The sequence below is a fragment of the Tursiops truncatus genome, chromosome 9 (assembly GCF_011762595.2).
Source record: "Tursiops truncatus isolate mTurTru1 chromosome 9, mTurTru1.mat.Y, whole genome shotgun sequence".
In the NCBI taxonomy this organism is placed as follows: domain Eukaryota; kingdom Metazoa; phylum Chordata; class Mammalia; order Artiodactyla; family Delphinidae; genus Tursiops; species Tursiops truncatus.
Window position 1 is genome coordinate 76,326,746 of NC_047042.1, and position 21,086 is coordinate 76,347,831.

At 38.2% G+C, this 21,086-nt stretch overlaps 1 protein-coding gene across 3 annotated transcripts in view; it reads left to right on the top strand.

Moving 5' to 3' along the window:
- CPED1 (cadherin like and PC-esterase domain containing 1) overlaps positions 1 to 21,086 on the top strand; it is a 303,604-nt gene that overhangs the window by 32,766 nt on the left and 249,752 nt on the right. For all 3 annotated transcript variants that reach the window (XR_012334048.1, XM_019924796.3, XM_073809873.1), the window contains exon 2: positions 4,896 to 5,079. Coding sequence is in view for 1 of the 3 variants with exons in the window: in XM_019924796.3 (XP_019780355.2) it covers positions 4,896 to 5,079 (184 nt within the window). In the remaining 2 variants the exon portion in view is untranslated. The remainder of the gene's footprint in view (positions 1 to 4,895; positions 5,080 to 21,086) is intronic.

Below are 21,086 nucleotides of genomic sequence, written 5' to 3' on the forward strand. Positions count from 1 at the left end.
TGCAATTATAAATAGTGTTTAAGTAGAAAATGTATAGGATATGCATCCTGGAAAACTCCATCCATTTTATTCCTTGAATTCTCTAAAATAAGTGTACATCTTGCCAATGGAAAAAAATTCTCTATTCTCGTAGTGGAAAAATTAAAACGTAATTCACTATGATAGACTATAATATTTCTAAAATGCCAAAAATCTAGACAGCATGGCAACTTGACTTTTAGTTGTATAAGACACACATACGAGGTCTACTATGTGATTTGTGTTTGAGCATCAAAAAGTGTCATAAATACGTGGCTACTTTAATAAATCCAGAAAAAAATCTTTCTGTCGTATGGAAAAAAGGCAAGTTTTATTTCTCATCTCTACTATATTTTCAAGAGCTGTATTTCTTGCTTTTGTGGTAAGTCTTGGTAAAGACTTGTTAATAGTAACTGAGAAATATAGTGCCTTTATAATATAGCTCTTTATTGAATTTTTTTTTAACTGTAAGTTCATTACTTTGCTCAAATATTTGACTCTATTTTTGTCATTCTTGCCACTATTCTACTGAAACAAATTGCTTTATTTTTATTTTTTTAACATCTTTATTGGAGTATAATTGCTCTACAATGTTGTGTTAGTTTCTGCTTTATAACAAAGTGAATCAGCCATAAATATACATATATCCACCTATCTCCTCCCTCTTGCGTCTCCTCCCACCCTCCCTATCCCACCCCTCTAGGTGGTCACAAAGCACTGAGCTGATCTCCCTGTGCTATGTGGCTGCTTCCCACTAGCTATCAATTTTGCATTTGAAACAAATTTCTTAATACAGATTTTCACCACTTTCTATCCCAATCTTCCATGGTAGTATTTATAAAAAAGACTTTTACATATTGCAAAAAAAGATGTTTGTATTCATTCATTCAAAGAATATTTATTATGTGCCAAGGACTGTTCTTAGGCTGGGGAAACAAAAGTGAACAAAACAGACAAAAGTATATGCTTTCATTTACCTTCTTTTATGGTGTGGGGAAACAGACAATAAACATAATAAAGAAATCATATTTTTGCCTTAAAAGATGATAAACCCTACAGAGAAAAATATGTATCAGGGTATATAGCAGCATATAGTTTACTGTAGAAAGGCTTTTTATTATAGAGACCAAACTATATTAATTGAAAAACTTACAGAATTCCTAATATAAAAGCAGTTACAATATGATATAGATTTTTATTCAATTTTACTTGTATATATTTGACATCGTTTATTGGTGGGATGCTGTGTTGGACACTTTCATATAGAAAACTGATTTAATTTCACCATACAATCTCATGAAGTAGGATTCGCTACTTCAACTATACGTATGAGAAAACTCTGATGTGGGGAGATTACATCACTTTCCCCATTGGATGAAGCACGCGAGTGGCAGAGCGAGAATCCAAATCTAGATTTTTGATTCCTTACATGGCTGCATCTGACCCTCCAACTAGTTTATTACGACACTCTATCCTAAGGCGGCATAGAGGCTTCAGATTTTGAAGTCCTTCCAATAAAAATAATGTGTTCGGTTATAAAGCAACGTTCGTGTAGTCCAGTGAAGTGATTTCTGAGGGGCTACTCTGCAGATCTCTCAGGAAGAAGGGAGAGAAGGGAAGTGACTCAGGGTTCAGAGTGTCAACATCCAGTAACACTCATTCTTTTCTAAATTCTCCGCAGCAGACCCGCAAGTCTTAAGTTCAGTTGTTGTAGTGATAGCCAGGTTAAATGTATTCTTCCACTAAAAATAGACCCTCAAACTTGTAGGAGTCATCAGGAGCTCTCCTTTCCAAAAGTGCTGCTCCGGGCATTTGATAATCCCGCATTTGCTGGTGCGGTTGACGTAACTGTATTTCACATCCGCAGTGCGTGCCCCTGTTGTTGGACCAGCAAAAACCGTTCTCGCCCCTTGGTATTGGGCCATTCTGCTGATACAGGGTGTTATAAATATTATGACAGGGGCAGTTTGTATAATACAACATAATTTGGCAGGATAAGACAACATAATTTGACAGACAAACTCATTTCCTATTTATTCTCTGTAGTCTGAGACGTGAGTTAAAATTTCAGTGTATTATAAAGGTTATGATAAAATATGGCCAGTAATTAACACTTTATTTAAAATATGCTCTCTATAAGATAGGCCGGTAAGAACTATGCTGCTCTTACTTAAACTGATCATGGTTTGGGGGGTGGGGGTGGGAAAGAGGGATTATATCTTTCAAAATAATAAGAACTTAAAGTTTGAAAATACACTCTCCTCATGTGAAATCACCGCTGTACCCGAGCCAGCTGTAATCGAGAGGGGCATCCTGTGATTGTGAAAGAAAATAATGTGAGAAGGGAAATCTGGACACTGTATTTCGCTTGAGTGACACTGATATATTTGGAAGCATCTGTCTTCCCCTTTCACCTAGATGCATGTTTGTTTATTTTGGCTTCCTATGGGCTACCGTTTCCCTCAATTCCTGAGTCCAAAGGCTCAACCAGTAGTTGGTTTCAAATACTCCTTCTTAATTGTTTATCACTACGAACAATTACAACATTTGCTGGAGAGTTTTGTCCCAGTTTGCAGTTAAATTCTTGAGTTTAAATAGTTTCGTTATCAATAAAACGCAATGTCCTTTAACAAGGGAAAATGTCTGATCATGTTTTCCCAAAGTACCATGCACAGAAGGTGTGATAGCTGGTGTTTTCTTTCTTTCCTTTGTATTCATCACACTCCTATTAAGAGCCTATGTTAGCATGTGTCAGGCAAAGCTCAGATTACAGAAACAGTGTTCCTGACTCTCTGCTCTTTTTGACATATGATTATTTTAAAAACACATATATAGGACTTCCTTTATGCCAGGAACAGTTCTAAGCACTTTACAAATATTAAGTCCTTAATCCTCACAGCAGCCTTAGGAAGAAGGTACTGTCCAAGGTCACATGATTAGTGCTGGTGGAACCAGGGGATTCGAAGCCGGCAGCCTGGCAGCAGAGTTTGTGTCCTTCTGCACTACACCATGCTTTGTCTCTGAATTTTCAGATAGCCATCATTTGTATGCAATGAAAATAGGATATGGTTCCTGCCCTCAAAGAGTTTACAAGCTAAAGCTGTTTCTTCTTTCCATATGTATATTCAAAGATCAGATCTTGATAGAGCATTACGGTCCATTCATTTACTAGATATCTTCATTTATTAAGTATGTACGATGTGTACTAGAGACACAGGGACAATGCAGGCTGCCCATTAAGGAACTCACATCAGGGAGAGACACAATTTCATAAGTGCTGATGGAAGGATGTATTTCAATGAAAAATTTCCAAAGAGGTACTGTTTGATTTGGAGTTTGCTAAACAGAAGAATGGAGAGAGAGGAAGGAATTGTTGGTTGAAGGCACAGTGGAGTCCGTATGAAGGAGCAGAATGGGATCACGAATGGAAATGACTAAGAGTACAACATGACCAGAGAAGGAAGATGGGGTCTAAGTTCAAATGACCTATTCCTTGATAAAGATGTGAAATTGTTTCTGTCAGTAATGGGAAATAATGAAGAAATTTAAGGAGTGAAAAGACAGGGTACAAAATGTGTCTTAGATCACTGAAATGGACAGTTTGATTCAGAGCTGCCACTAAAAGTAATGTGCTTTCCCAATTTCATTTTTTACCTCTTCCCCCTCATCTGCCTCCTCCAACCCCTTTGTCTCCTCTTCTTTGGCCTCTCCCATTTTTTTTTTCTCTAACCCCCATCCACTTTCATCACTCCTTCCAGTAGTAAAAAATGTCTACTTTCTCAAGGTTTAGTCACAGATTTTCAGGAAAACACATAGTATTAGCCATTAAACCGTATAATGAATTTCAATGTCAGTGTTCTTTCTACTTGCCAATTCAAAACTTCCCTCTTTTTTTTTTTAATAAATTTATTTATTTCTTTTTGGCTGCGTTGGGTCTTTGTCGCTGCACGCGGGCTTTCTCTAGTTGCGGCGAGTGAGGGCCACTCTTCATCGTGGTGCGCGTGCTTCTCATTGCGGTGGCTTCTCTTGTTGTGGAGCATGGGCTCTAGGCGCGTGGGCTTAGTAGTTGTGGCTTGTGGGCTTAGTTGCTCCGCGGCATGTGTGATCTTCCCGGGCCAGGGCTCGAACCCGTGTCCCCTGCATTGGCAGGCAGATTCTTAATCACTGTGCCACCAGGGAAGTCCCAAAACTTCCCTCTTGTTAACGGTATTTCAAACATCAGCGTGAGAAAGAATATTTCTTTGGAGGAGCAATAAACCACTGAAGGAAGAACCTAAAATTATGATACTTAAGTGATACCCTCCCCTTCTCACATGAAGTTCCATCCTGCCTCATTGAGATGCATTCAAATTTTGCTGCGTCCTGATGGAGAGAAGCAGCAGCATTGTGCGTCTCCAGAGAGCTCTGGGATTGCTTCTCAGCTGTACTCCCCTGTCCTTCCGGTGCAAAATCCATCCTCCCTGTGTCTATTTCCTCTAATGTGTTTACCTAAAAGAACTGTTAAAAGATAAGGCAGTTGGAACTACTACAGAAAAGCACAATGCAGATGAAAAGCGTTGCTATTAATTTCTATTTTTCAGCCAAAGTTGAGCTCAGTATTTCCATGCCACGGTATTCCTCCAGGAACTCTATATTTTAATGGCCTGAAATTTTCATCCTTCTGGAATAATGAGAAAAATACAGTTCACCTTCAGTTCTCGCAGATGAGGTTGGCTTTGTCCTGGTCAGCCTTTCAGAGGACCTGTCATTCCTTTACAGAGAAAAACTTAAAATTTTGACAACTTTCTGAACGGCCTCCGATTTGCATTAACGATCTCCTTCAAGGGAAACGTGCTCCTTTTTCTCCTTGAATTTTTATGCCTTCTTTCTTTCTGTAGATCGAAGAGTCAATTGAGATCCACTTCGGCAGCCATGGCAGAAAGGCCGTTCTCTACAGGCCTCCTTCCTCCAGCAAAAGGGAGCTTCAGCTCCACCAGCGCATTCTCACTCGGCATCACTACGCGGTTGTCATCACTGAAGAAAGGCTCAGTGCCGACCCTGGGCTGGGGCTACTAGAAAAAGGTCAGAGTCAGAATTAATTACCAAAGTCATTAATTAATTACCAAAGTTGCTTGTCTTCTAATTTAAATACTTCCTGAAATGTGCTACTCTCTTCCTCTAAAAAAATTCACAAGAACCACGTTTTACCCATGATCAACTTTCTTGCATCATAGAAAACGTGGCGCCTTTTCTGCTTCCTCTCCATTTTCTTTTAGCTACATTTCTTTATTCCTGAAATTATTTTGTTTATATTTTTATAGCATTTTGGAGCTGCATAGTTCATCTTTAAATGCTACATAAAACATGTTTATGTTTATGAGTCCAAATACATGTTCTGCCCAGCACCAAACTGCTCAATATTTTAAGAAAATTGCCACTTCATCTCACTGCAAGTAGAATGTGCTGGAAATTGTTTCGAGAAGCCAGCTTAAATGTGATTCACAGATTGGTTCTAAATGCAAAAGAAGTATAGATATTTATCTCACACGCCATTACCAGTCAAGTATTTTTTATTTCTGTCATTTGAAGTGAAAAATAAGAGACAAGTTTTTAAACAAGTTATTTGAAAAAAAGGTTGAGTAGGTGATGAGGGTCAAAAAGGGCAATAACAGTAACAGCTGACATTTCTTGAGTAACTAACCATGTGACATGTTGTATTCTGTATTCATGGCCTCATTTAATCCTCACTGAAGGCCCCTGAGTGCCCTAAGATTAAGAAATATTCATTCCTTCCCCAATTCCAGAAGAGGAAACAGGCTTGGAGAGGTGCAGTGACTCACCTTGTATCTTAAACCTGGGGTGATGGAAAGGCAGGATTTGAACCCCTGTGTTCCAGCTCTCACTTCTGTGCTCGCCCTCTTCACCTCCGTGTTGCCCACTCCCTCTTTTGTCCCCTTATCCTGCACTAACCTATCATTATTAGAGCTACCACGATGTATAGCACTCGTCCTCCATGAGCCAATCAGATTTTTCTCTTTACGACAACACAGTGTATCCGTTTTCCTTTTTATCAAAAGGGAGGGGAGGAAAAGCAGTTTGAATCCACTGCTGATCTCCATGATGGTTTCCTTTGGGAGAAAAAGTCAGATCCCGGTGCCACAATAATTTTCATTTGTCATTTCACTTTCAGCCATCTTGACATCCCGGTAGCACTTGCTCTTCAGTTAGGTCCCCCCTTGCTCTTTAAAGTGCTGGTTTATGCTGGTCAGTGGAAGAGGCTGGGGGACATTCAGCCATGATTACTCTTCACCACCTTTTACCATGTTGGCGGTAAAGTTATAAGCTGCTTAGCTAACAAAGCTCCCAGGGAAGAAAGCCCCAAGAGATCCACTTTGATGAAAAGAAAGTTCTTAAATATGTGCAGAGGTCATTAGCACAGGTCTTCAGGAATGCCATTTGCTGGTCCCCGCCCCCAGGAGAAGTATGGAAATCCAGAGCTTTTGGAAACACATAAGAAAAACAAAAGGGAAGTTGAATGCTCTGGAATATCAGAGCAGCTGGAAACCAAGGTTACAAACCTCACTGGGGTTGGTTCTATTAAGAAGGACCAATCTAAAGTTCTGGAACGTCCATAAATGATATTGTCAGAAAACCACTGATCAGAATAGCTGTTGTTGGTATTAAGGAAAGATGTAAAACATTTAGTATTCCTCTCATCCCGTAAATTATTTTAGCCCATCGCTGAACCAGGTGCTTGACTGTATAACCACCTCCTTTGTGCCACATGAGCTGTGCTCCTGGAATCCTGCAGAGCATTGGCCCTGATAACACAACGCTGTTGTCTGAAATTCCCATGTTCTTCTGTCTCCTTGGTGCTGCTACTGACTGTGTATAGGCACAACTTGGATTATCTGTGCATTTCAACTTCAATTCCAATTTTAAGTTTTCTCCAGTTGCAAAACAAGGAATATGGCTCTTCTCTCCCTTGATGTCCTTGAGTCGGTTTTACAAGAAAAAGGAGGATGACTTTGCAGCTTCCAAATACCAAGAAAGTGCAAAGAGAGCCTGAAGGCGATAGAATCTGGCAGCAAAGGGAGCTGCTGGGCCCGTAGCACAAGATAACTAGACGGTGTCCCCAGAATTTGTCAGTGTAAATACTGATTTGGCTCCCTTTCCACACGTTTCCTCAGCTTTGAAAATATCCATGCCTCTTTCTGGGTATTCTTTTACTTTGTATAGTAAGATATTTTTCCTGGATCAGCCTCAAGAAAGGGTAGCAATTTCACAAGTATGGGAAATTGGTTTTTGGTTCTTCATTTGATTTTGTAGTTTTCACTGTGAGAGCATGTGCATTGAATACCTGAGATAAAAAAAGTTCTATGACCGTCATCTAACATGTCCCTGATTATCTAACCTACAGAAAAAAAAGCCACTTTTTTATTGCAGCTTATTTTCCGTGGCCCCACATTTAATCTACAAATTATGTTTGAACTGAAGCCCTTACTGTCAAAATTATTTTCTAGAGATTTGATTCTTGTAAAAATTTTGTTTCTTTAGCTGCACATAGCCACCCCATGCTTATTCACTATGTGCACAGCAGCGGCGAGTGGGTTGCTGTATTGGCACTTTAAACTTCATCTCTCCATGTTGAGCAGCTTGGGGAGAGTGGAAGCAATTCAGAATGAGCTGGACACCTACCCCGCCTCTCTTTCTTTTCCCCATTGCTGTTTGCTAACCTGAAGTTTGAAAGTATTACATTAAAAACAAAATAGGCACTCCCACAAAGTACAAAAGTACTCAGGTGCAGATTTGACACATTTATAAAATACATTTTTAGTCCTAGGAAAATAAATATAAAATGCGTTTTCCCTATTCTACTTATTTATTCCACCTGCTTTCCAATCCTCTTTTGACTTGACCCCCATCACTTCTGCTGATCTCTTTTTTGTGCCATCCTTTGAAGCACAGGTGGCCTTTTTCCAGCATGGGGCCACTTTTTTTTTTTTTTTTTACCATTTAAGGCCAGAAATGGATAAAAGTTAGAAAAAATTAAAGGGTGCTTGTTCAGGCAGGCAACATCCTACGATTAAGTATAATCTGTTCTTGCAGAGTTACATTTGGGCTTCATATTGTATTTAATTTTCCCACTAATTTAGTAAACATTTATTGAAAGGAAAAGTAACCAGTCTTGGGTTGTAAATTCAAATATAGGCATTATGTTTTTCCCCGGTTAATTCCATTCTATGATATAACAGAAATTGGTGGCTCTAACCGGAACGACTCTAAGGCTGTGTATACTTGACCTTAAGCAAGTTCAGTTCTCTGAGTTCTAGCTCTCTTATCTGTTAAACGCCGTAATGAATTTTTACTTCACAAGAGTGTGTAGTGAGAATTTAATCACTTTGTCCACACGCATCAGAGTTCTGGGAAGAAACAAAGTAAAGCCCCATCGATGTTTTCCTCATTCAGTAGTCTGGTAGTGGGACCCAGAAATTTATATGTTAAAATCAGACACAGGTAATTCTGACATGTAACCTAGTTTGGGGAGCATTGTCCTAAGGGATATACTATTGGTTCAAAGAATAGCAATGTTTAAAGTTAATTTTGGGAATAAAACGATACCAAAGTCTGCTTGCTACAATGCCATTGAACTACTTAAAATTTATTGGTATAGTTATGTGCCAGCATTTTGACTTTAAGCTGATTTTGAGAACAGTAAGAGGACAATTGTCTTTACAGATTTATGCCTACAAAACTTAGCAGAATGTAAAACATATACATTTATGGTCCTTCAATACCCTTCTTCGGAAAAATATATCTTACGTCCCTGCATTTGTAAGAACGTGTAATTCTCTAAAGGAAAAGATTGGAAGGACCAACCAATTCTTCCCTTTCCTAGTATCTAGATAGTATTTAGTAAATCAGTGCTTTAGTAAGTGGAACAGTATAGTGGCCTAAAAGAGTAGGTGTTTTCCAAAAAAGTTCTTAACCTATTCCCATGGCAACATCCAAGAAGGGTGTGACTCAGGAGACACTGATTCAATGGACTTTATCATTAGATCAGAATTATTTATGTACACTTGAAGAGTAGAGCATATTTAGCGATTTTCTGTCCACTCCTGAGTACATCCTGCACTGTTACATTAAGTGTATTACATAGTCAACGTGAAAAACAAATGCCAACTGCTATCAAAGCTACAGGATTGGAGTCACTCTTATGGTTTCAAATTGCTCTTGTTTTTGTAACTTGGGGGTTTTACATGGAACGGTTTTTGAAGAAGTACAGAAAGTGAAAGACCATAGACATTTTCTTGCCAGGGTTGGCAAACCATGGCCCACTGGCCAAGTCTGGCCCAACGCCTGTTTCTGTAAACAAAGTTTGATTGGAACACAGCCACGCATTTGTTTTTGTACTGTCTTTGGCCTTTTTTCTACAACAGCAGAGTTGAGTAGTTGCAACAGAGACTGTATGGCTCTTAAGGCCTAAAATATTTATTATTGGGCCCTTTACAGAAAACATTTGCTGACCCATGGATCTAGACTAATTCTATGTCATCTGATTTCAGACCAAGCTGATAGTTAAACTCTAGGACTGAGGTAGGTTAGGTTTTAACTTACATCAAATCTCATTCAAAAAGGATTTGATGGTTTATAGTCAGACATATAATAATAAGATTGCTAAAATGGAAATATAAAATTAGGGCTCAAACTGGATATTCCTCTTAGCTACCATAATTTCAGCTTAATTTTGGCTTGAGTTGCCAAGTACCCAGAGCAACAAGGGAAAGAATAGAGGTTTCGCTCTCAGGAAGGAGGGAGTTCTATAGTTCCTACCGCTGATCTTCGACATGCCCAAGTAGTACATTTAAAACAACTTTTTCAAAGGGATTATTAAGTTGATGACATTATGTAACGGGTCAAGGGTCAGAGCAACATTTGTATTGCAGACGAAGTGGATGTCATATCTTGGTTCACAAAGCAACCTTCCAATGCAAGCTGAGAGTGTAACATGACAGCATGGTATAGTGAAAGCATTTCTAGGAAGGGCTAGGGTTAATACTGTGATAAATACTATTTATCGATATTTGTATTGATATTACATTTGATATATTGTGTTTGGAGATCGTATTTTAAATAATATTGCTACAGCTTTCCCCCCACTAAGAAGGACACTGTCATTTACCCAACTGTGTTCTTGGGATGCACTATTAAAAGATATAGTTAACAGAGCGAGAGATACAGATCACTACTTAATGTTGTGGAAAATATATTAAAGAAGAAAAAGCCTATTTCCTTCCTTGTTTATAATTTTATAGTTTCTCTCCTCCCATAGTTGTATTTGCATTCACCTGCACTCTTAAAAATGTCCAACACATCCATGTATCATTTGAAATCTACTCTAATTTTGAAGGTTTATTTATAATGGCTACTTGCCAGAAGCTGTTTCTGCAGTTTATATGGAAAAGAAACACCTCTTATAGACCAACCTTAACTTTTGTAATGGAAAATGTATTACAAAATATATATGTATTCAAAAAGAAGCCATAAGGAAGTTGAGATTTAAATTAAGTAAGAAGAGCTTAACCGCAATAATTGCTTTCTTGGGGAGCTAGTAGACTGTGGTAATTAAAGGGAATAAGCTGTGGAGTTAAGACTGAACCTGGGTTGGACTCCCTAGTGTTACCTTTAATGGTTACACTACCCTGGGCAAGTTAGCCTCTCAAAGCCCTAGTTTTCTCTTCTGTAGTGGATTGTTTTGAGATGGTTCTGAGAATGCCACGTGGTAGGCACTCGAAATATGGGAGGTAATATTGCTACTGCTGTCAGGAACTAGATACAGAAAGGAGACTGTGAATATTCCTTTGTGGAGAGGTACGTTTAAAGTGGGTTCTGTCAGTAGCAGAAGGGTGCAGCTACCAGATACTTTGCATTAAATGAACTTGGTAGTTCTCCCTATCAGGTCCTATCCTTTCCAAGTCTCCCTCCCAATTTAACATGTTTTCATTGACAGATCTGTGTTGTAAACCCTCCTGAAATTCCAACACACAGTCTCTTGGATCATTCCATTAGGAAAAAACAACTAAACTTCTAAAAAATCTGTAAACTCCTTGAGGTCAGGAGCCCTGTCTGCTCAGCTCATCACATAAAACGAAGCCCTCCACATAGGGGCACGCAATAAATATTTATTGGATACATGAATAAATGAGGATAAAATAGTACACCAACAGCTGAGCCCCTTAAATAGTGAACTACCTCAGACTTTCACATTAAAGTTTAATTCATCAACATTTCATTTTTATGTAACTTTATAGGAACACTGGTATTCTTTTCATGCTCAAATCTCTTATAACAAAAATAATGCAACCAGAAATTCAGTAGTAGATAGAGCTAATACTTTACACATAAAACAGTTCTATACTGTTGAGGTTTTTAATGCTTGTGTCCATTTGTTCCCCTCTTTGGTTTTCAAGACTCCTCTGCCACGTTTAGCGGTGTTCCTCAGCCTATTGGTTCTGTAGGGAGGGCGGATGAGTTTAGTTCTGAACATACTCAGACTCGGGTGCCTTGAGGTTTTCATATGGATGTATTTAGCAGAGACTGGAGGTCAGGGCAGGAGATGTAAATTTGTAGGTTATCTGCTTAGAGGTGATGATTGATTCATTGAAGTTTTAATATTCCGTAAAACAATAGAACGCACAGTGTTACCTAAAGATTCTCTCCAGTAAAGGACACGGAAAAGTAAGCATATAGCCTTTTCAGCTCGTGAATGTAGACATTAAAGGTCAAAACCCCCGTCATGTCATTTAGGTCCTGTTTGTGTCCTCTGCCTTATGCCTTCTGGTTCTGTTCTTAGCATAGTGTAAAATATTCACTTTCATGCTCTTCCAGTCCCTTGCTTTGGAAAAACATATCATATGACCCAGGATTTTTATAACATGTACTTCTCTAAAGAAAAAGAAAGAGGTACCATCAAATTTTTCTCTTTCATAGCATCGAGGTACCATTTAGGAAATCACTGTCTTAGTTCGTAGAATGAATAGTGGCCTAAGAGAAAAGAAATGTTTTCCAAAAGTTTTAAACTTGCTCCCAGGGTAGAGTCTAAGTAATATGCAGTTCCAGAGACTCTGACGCAGAGCATATTTTATCGTTGGGTCGAAATTATTTATGTATACTCGAAGAGGGCATATTTCTGCAGTTGCAGCAGAAACCAGAACTGTAGCAGGAACGGGAAAATAGATTGTTCCTATTGAAAAGACCGTTTCTGGGAGGCCCTGCAAGTAGTTGGGCCAGTATTTTTGTATTCCCGCTGTTTAACGGGTCGCTTGAGTACAAGATTTATTTGTGGTAACCCTAGAAGGCATAGGACCAGCTGAAGGAGGAACGTTGTATCAATCAGACTCATCCAGCAGTGGAACAGCCCATTTCAAAGAGTAGGAAGTTTTGTTGGAATGGGAGCAAAGCAGAGATGCTGCTGAGGGACTGCTTTATCAGCCAGGAGAATGAGTACAATCACCATCGACGCCCTTTTCAAATCTGCGGTTCTGGGACGGGCGCTAACATTTATACAACACGGAATGAGAGAAAGCAAGACAAGATTTTAAACCTCTATCATTTTAGGATTCCTTTCCTTAAGTCCTTGCTTTTAGCCTCCTGTCCTCTGGGCAGAAGAGAGGAAGGGGAAGCAAAGAAGGAGTGGAGAAACGTATCTGGAGGCAAAATTGGAGACGGTTCCTTTTGGCTAGCAGTGCACGTTCATAACAGATGCTTCTTCTCATCAGTTAAAATTTCAGAGCCTAATGAACACCTCATTCCTCTTCCCCTCCAGCCCCACACCAGCACTCCTGCTGCCTTCCTGAATTTAATATGCATTACAACTGTTTAGCAGGAAGACAAAAGAGTAAAGGCCCCATTTAAAAGGCACAGTGGGGCTTCCCTGGTGGCGCAGTGATTGAGAGTCCCCCTGCCGACGCAGGGGACACGGGTTCGTGCCCCGGTCTGGGAAGATCCCACATGCCGCGGAGCGGCTGGGCCCGTGGGCCCGTGGGCCATGGCCGCTGAGCCTGCGCGTCCGGAGCCTGTGCTCCGCAACGCGAGAGGCCACAATAGCGGGAGGCCACAACAGGGAGAGGCCTGCGTACCGCAAAAAAAAAAAAAAAAAAAGGCACAGTGTGTTTTGCCTTGTCGGTATTTCTCCTCGAACACACTGGACATACATTTTCTATTAGGCAAGCAATAGGTTTTGCACGGTATCAGAAGTGCTTCTGTGCCTTCAGTTAATCGAACTAGAAAAGAAAAGAAATTGAATCAGAGAAACGTATAGGGCTGCACTGTTCTATTTTTTTGTGTTATGACACATGGTAATTGTGTGTTCGCATTTATTGTTATTTTCCTCATTGCTCATAGAATTACTGATGTATTTACAACCGAACAGAATTTGTTCTTTAACTGGCACAGGAGAGCTCAAGGAATGTTTATTTAACCTTAACTCGGTTGAGTTGTTTATACTACAGGGACCTGAGTTCAATTTACTTTAGTTTTTGAAAAAAAAAAACTTTCTTATTTATAAAAGTTGAGCTGTGAGTGACCTCTCCAGTCTGATGTTTCCTTTACCCTCCACTGTGCAAAAGGGAACAAAAAGCCACTGTCTCATTTTTACTCCAAAGAAACTAAACTACTTCCTTAAGTGGGCTAGTTCTTTCAATTGAAAATGGTAACCAGATGTTTACTGAAATCCCTAGCATTTCTCCTTCAAGCCTAGCTTCTTTCTAATTGTTTGATCTTTTTAAGTTTCATAGAAACCAGATTGGGTATTTGAGTTTTCCATAGCTGGGAAATGTTTAATGCAGCTTTGCAGATACTTTCTTTGTACTGTTTCTTTAAATGCACTTCCTTCTGCTTTTATTTTTTAAAAAGATGCAGCATGGAAAATTTTATAAGTTTTTATGTTTTTTATAAGTAATTTATTACAGATCATTGTTCTTTTCATATTTCTTTAGAATTGAAGAGACTGGGGTTTTTTTGTTTGTTTTGTTTTGTTTGGAACTTAGACTTTTTTGTTTGGTTTTGCCACAGACTAAACTGTGCTCTAAGTGACAGATTTAATTTGTAAAAACAAATATTCATATTATGTTTAGATGGAGAAAGACTCTAGGAAGGAAAACAAACTCCTTCATACGGGACCTTTCAAGTGACAGAGTATGTGGATTAATTTAAGAGTGTTTGGAGACTCCAGATACAGTGCAGTTACTATGCTAGTGTATTATCAGATTTAGCTGCCTGAAATATTTTAGACCTTGTCCTCAATTTGGTAGGAGTTTAGGAGCATCTAACCATATTTTCAAGACCACCTCTTAAGTTTTGTATCACTTTTACTTTCTACTTTCAGTGTTACAAATACCGTTGAAACGTCCCGAATCACTTCCTTTTTAGACTTGACTTTTCTCAGTTAATTACTATTTCGCTCTGGATATCTTATATGGTTTCTATCTTATTTTTAGCTAAAGTGGCTTCCTCTTAACAGCGTCTCTTTGTGGAAGTACAAACCACAGTTTGGGAAACAAAGACTTAAGGAAAAGTAGGGTTTTTTTTTCCCCTTGTTAATCTCTCTCTAATTAACTCTCAATAATCAGATTTTCACCCCACCAAAATTGTCCTTTCAGAATTTACCAAGAAATTCCTTTTTGTTACAAAATCCAGCCACCATATTTACAATTGCCTTATTTTTGGTAGAAGAGCATGTTTGAGCATGGGTGGAATGTAAATTAGGCTTTAATGTAAGTTCACTGAGATAATTTCTCAATTTCCGTGATCTTACTCTAGCAGTGTTTCCCAAACTTGGTGAACTGTGTGTATCAGTGGAATAAATACCTATCCTAGCACTGAGGGGGCGCTACATGCTCTGGGATTTCCTTACAAACCCTTTTCTCTCTTAACTTCCTTGATAGTGCCCTTGCCTGCTTCTCCCACCTTTCTGACGCCTCCTTCTTTATGTTTTTGCCCCAAATATGAGCCTTCTCCAGGACCTTGATCCCTAGCCATCTTTTTTTGCCTCCTGTCTTGATATTCCCTCAAGACGTCTTTCTACAGATTCAGTGATCTCCTCTGGGAACTCCTCAGTGGTGGCCAGAGGCTGGGGCTGGTGATCAAAGGGTACAAACTTCCAGTCATAAATAAGTTCTGGAGGTGTAATATATAGCACGGTAACTAGAGTTATAATACTGCATCGTCTATTTGAAAGCTGTTAAGACAGTAGATTGTAAAGGTTCTCCTTATCAAAAAAATGTGTAACTATATGTGGTGATGGATGTTAACTAGACTCATTGTGGTGATCATTTCACAGCATATATATATATATATACACACACACACACACACACACACACACACACCCAGAGAGAGAGAGAGAAAGAGAGAGAGAGAATCATTACGTTGTACACTTGAAACTAATATAATGTTAGATGTCATTTATATCTCAAAAAAAAATTCCACTTGGGATAGAACCTCAAAATAATGTCGAATCCTAATCTGTCTCCTATAGGCAAAGTTTTGAGAAAGCATGGATTTTCCAGGTACCTGGTAGTTTTGATTTGTGTGTCCCAGGGCCTCAGCATATATAGATAATGGATAATGCACGATGCTTCCATTCTGTGGGTCTTGCCAGCCATGTTCCTCTGACTAGTACGGCATTCCCTCACCTCCTAGGCTCTAAAGCTCGCATCAGGTCCTCTCTCTCTCTTTCAGCCACAGCACAGATCCGGCACCCTGAGCCCTGTAAGGTATGCCTTCTCTCGGCCAGGACTCCATGTTCCTCACAGTTACTGTGCCTCTTTGGTGCTATCACGGTAACTATTGCTCTCCCAGATGCTCGTCTCTGCCTTCTGTTATACATCCCCACCACAAGTGCCAGTTTAATATTCCACAAGCACACCTCTGCTCACATCACTTTCCTGTGCAGAAGTGTTGAATGATTTTTTATTTCCTCCTAAACAGAACGCAAATTCCTTACCCCAGCATTCGAAGCCATGGAGTCAGACATCTCCATATCCCTGCGGTAGCATGGCTCTCAGGCTTGTCCTCACTCTTGAATTACCCAGGGAATATAAAAATTAAAGAGGCCAATGCCCAGGCCCCACTTCAGAAAATTATATCAGAATTTGGGGGGAAGGGATTGGATCTGGGTATCACTTTTTTTTTTTTTTAATTCTTAACTTTATGGCCTAAAGTTCTTATTTTACCTGAGTTCTTTTTAAAAACTTTATTTTATTGAGGTATTATTGATTTACAATGCTGTGTTAATTTCTACTGTACAACACAGTGATTCAGTTATACATATATATGCATTCTTTCTCATATTCTTTTCCATTATAGTTTATCACAGGATGTTGAATATAGTTCCCTGTGCTATCCAGTAGGACCTTGTTGTTTATCCATTCTATTTATAATAGTTTACATCTGCTAATCCCAAACTCCCAATCCATCCCTCCTCTCCCCCTCTGCAACCTCGTCTATCTATGTCTGTGAGTCAGTTTCTGTTTCATAGATAAGTTCATATGTGTCTTGATTCCACATATAAATGGTATCATATGGTATTTGTCTTTCTCTTTCTGACTTACTTCACTTAGTATGATAATCTCTAGGTCCATCCATGTTGCTACAAATGGCATTATTTCATTCTTTTTTATGGCTGAGTAATATTCCATTGTATATAAGTACCACATCTTCTTTATTCGTTCATCTGTTGATGGACATTTAGGTTGTCTCTATGTCTTGACTATTGTAAACAACGCTGTAATGAACATAGGGGTGCATGTATCTTTTTGAATTATAGTTTTCTCCGGACATTGGGCATTACTTTTTTTTTAAAAGCTTCCCAGGTGATATTAATATGTGGGCAGAATGGAGAACCACTTTGATTGGGCTACTCACCTTTGCCTGATCACATTTCAAAGCTTTCTACTTTGCAGTGCTATTGAGGCTTTTGTCTCCTAGAATTTCCTCCTTTCTGCCATTTGTTAAAATCCAAATTAATATATAAATTCACCCATAAATTCCCCTCAAACTAGAAATGGTAAACAAGTTAACTAAGGCATCATCTCACGTTAGTCATATACCTCTGATGCCTAGATTATATTTTTTGTTATATTTTTATAATTTTTGTTACATTTTATAACAAAAATTTGTTATATTTTTATAATTTTTGTCTGTTACTCTCATCTCCCCTTTTATATGACAAACTTCTTGTAGAACAGGGAGTATTTTATTCATCTTTTTATTCGTTATCCTGCATAGGAAAGTGCATTGTGTATACCTAGTAGGTACACAATTAAATGAATAAGCAATTGAAAAAATAAACCTACAAATATACTAATAAAAGAGCTGAATATTTCCTTCAGATATTCAAGCATCATTTGCTTCTTTGAAGTTTAGAGAAAAAATAGTGAGTGCTTGATAGGAAATAGCTGTATTGTAGAGCAAAATGAAATGTGCTACGGAATATGTCTGAGCAAAACCAGCTGAAGAACAGAATTCACATGCCCACTGCCTCTAGTGAAAGTTCTCTGTAACCTTGTTTCAGAGTCAGTCAAGCCAGTGATGTCTCTGTTTTCGAAGAAAGAAGAATTCTGCCAATAGCTAATAATAACCTTTAATAATAATAACTCATTTCAACTCTTTGTCTAAGGAAAAACATGAAAGTCATATGTGAATCTCATCATCTGTGCAACAAGATGATCTATTTAGAGCAGGGAACTCTTGGAATTTAAAAAATCTGTTTAGCATTCCAACTCGTTATCAGAGTGACCAAACAAGTGATTAAGGGGTGTAGAGGACAGAAATGACTCTCAGGGGTCCCTGCTTCTCTAATTGCTAGCTCTGTATTTTATACTTATCAGAAGGTAAAAGGAATCCTTCCCTGAATATTTGCTTAAGCAACATGGTTTTAGCAAAGTTTGACCATAGTATCTACCGATTTGCTAGGACTATGATTCTCAAACTTAGTATGCGTTAGAATTATCTGGAAGGTTTGTCAAATTACAGATTGCTGGGCCCTACTTCCAGCTGATCTGATTCCCAGGTAATGCTAATGTGTTGGTCCTGGACCACTTGTTGAAAACTACTGTCCTAGGTATTTCTTTATTACAGATTTTCATTGTTTCTTCCAGAAGCACGAGGATGTTCTGCCTATTTGCTATTTTAAGTATTTAGTGGCCAAGCAGTTCCCCATTTGCCTTGCTAGGACCCTGAGTCAACCTTCTACCTTGGTGAGAAGCCCCCTCCTAAATTTACGTAGATGCTAAACCCATTAATTGTGAGTTAACATGCAAAGCCTTGGTACATGTTAGCTTAATTCTTTACAGTCAAGACCAGTGATCGCATTTAAAAATGATAGCAACAAGTAGCTGAATTTAAACTGTCTTTGGACATGTTGGGCTTGCTTGAAGAAAGTGGGATCAAGGTAAAAATGTGGACAGATAATTTATTCCAAATGATAGTTATATGCTCCCAAAGAGAAGCAAGATGGTACTGTGGAAGAGAGGAATACTGGCTTGGGTTGCAATGTCTATGTGAAACCATGGCTAAGTTACTTCATTTCTTAGATTCCTTTCATTTTACAGAAGATGAAGATTTTTGGATTAGATGATATTTAAGATCTAGTTCAACTGGAAAATATATAAAAAGAATAATAGGGCTTCCCTGGTGGCGCAGTGGTTGAGAGTCCGCCTGCCGATGCAGGGGACACGGGTTCGTGCCCCGGTCCGGGAAGTTCCCACATGCCGTGGAGCGGCTGGGCCCGTGAGCCATGGCTGCTGGGCCTGCACGTCTGGAGCCTGTGCTCCACAACGAGAGAGGCCACAACAGTGAGACGCCCGCATACCGCCAAAAAAAAAAAAAGAATAATAAAGAATGAGGGAGATTACCTAAAATGCCACCAACAAAGACAGTTAATTTGGGGCACATTTCTTTATAAGTTTTTTATACATTTTATACAATTTTCTAGTTTGCTTTTTTACCATACTATTATGTCAGAAATACATGCTGTAAAAACTTTGTAAATGTTATTTCAAGGGCTACATAAAATTATATTACTGGTTGTATTTAATATTTACTTAATTTAATGTCCTTAATCTTTTCCATATTGTTAGATATTTATGATATTTTTAATGTTTTGCTATTGTAAATATTGCACTCACAAAATCGTTGTTGTTCTATGGAAATATAGCATGGAAATCCAAGTTCACAGCTGTAGTATAAAACAGATTAAGATTCTGCTGGAAATTGGTACTTGCATCGTAGTAGGAATGCTGGGAATGCCAGAATGGCAGGCACATTCCATGGTAATCTGAAGGCTCATCTGAGAGAGCCAGTATCAGGAATAACAAGTGTTTGCCCTTCCATTGGTTTGTTTGCTCAAGGATTCCTGTTCATTATTTGTTCATTTTTGGAGAAACAGCATATTAAGGGTATCAGAAAGACCTTACTTTGTGTTGTCTGAAATCTCTAACCCATAACTGTACACAGCATGACTATAGCACCCTGAGACTGATTTTGTTTCTTGTTTTATGGAAGGAAATCCTATTACTTTGTCACATTGAGTATTTTACATCAATTTTCATCAGAGACATTCTGAATTTTAAAATGATTGAGATCTATGTTAATTTTATGTATTTTTTCATTTGTATATAGCCGTTGATTGGCATCTTACAGTACTTTGAAAGATGTACAATGTTTGAAAAGACTCAATGTCTGTTTTTCTTAGAAAATAATAGTTCTTTATTTGGATGCATATTCTAACCACATTTTTAGAAAATAGTTTTCCCATTTATAAAGATGTTATATGTTTATGGTAGAATATTGAATCAAACCTTTGCAAGTACAAAGATGAAAGCGAAAATCATTCCAAATCCCACCACCCAGAGATAACACAGTTAAATAATGTTGTGCGTGTTTCCAGGCATCTCTCTAAGCATAACACACAAGTACAAACACACACACACACACCCACACACACACACATTTACATCCTGACTTTTTGCCTCCTGCCTCTTTTACAATAGTTTACCCCACATGTTTTAACAGATACTTTTTTCAAATTTTTTTGGCTGCCACACGCAACTTGCGGGATCTTAGTTCCTCGACCAGGGATTGAACCCGGGCCCCCAGCAATGGAAGCGCAGAGTCCTAACCACTGGACCACCAGGGAATTCCCGAGACATTTTTAATATTTTGATAAAACTAAAGACTGTGATAAAAGTATTGTCATATCAATGTAGTTTTTAAGGATTGTGATAAATTGTTATATCACTAGTTTTAAGTTAGCCTTTTTTGATCATTAAGTAAATGCACTGTGCTATGTAGTTTATATACATTAACTTATTGAATTCTCACTTCTAGTCCACAAGGTAGCTATTTCTGTTTCACAGATGAGGAACTGAACAGTGTATATCAGAAATGGTGGAGTTAAGGTTTGACCCAAGGACTGTCTTTCTCCAAACCTGAGTCTTTGACCACAATATCATCCTAGTTTCTTGAAAGTGTATGAAAAGTATTTGCTTCATTCTGTTTTGTGTTTTATTGTATGGGTATACTATAGTTTTTTAACCAAGTTCTTCTTGACAGACAGTTAGAATTTTTTCAACTTGTTAATACAAAATCCAACTTTACTACCATATTTGTTTATATTGCTTTTTTGAGATTTGGGTGTAATGTGGAATTATTGTATCAATGCATTAAATATTAAAACTGTGGTTCTTCCTGCCACATTCCTCTACAAAATGATGATTCCTATTTTTACTTTCATCAGCAGTGCTAGTTCTCCATGGATCTTCAGTATCACATTTTTTAATCTGATGAAGTTAAAAATGTCACATCTTTTAAATTCTTTCATAGGAAAGGAAGCTTTACTTACACATCAATTTAAAAATATTTCTATTTTTCTAAGTGCTGTTTTTTAAATTTAATTTTTTATTTCTAAATCTTTTTTATACAAAGGATATGAATAAGCAGTTTATATTTTCATATCTAAATGTCAAAACAAAGGAGAAAAGATCATGAAGTTCACAAAAAGCTACAGAAAGACCATTTAAAGTATA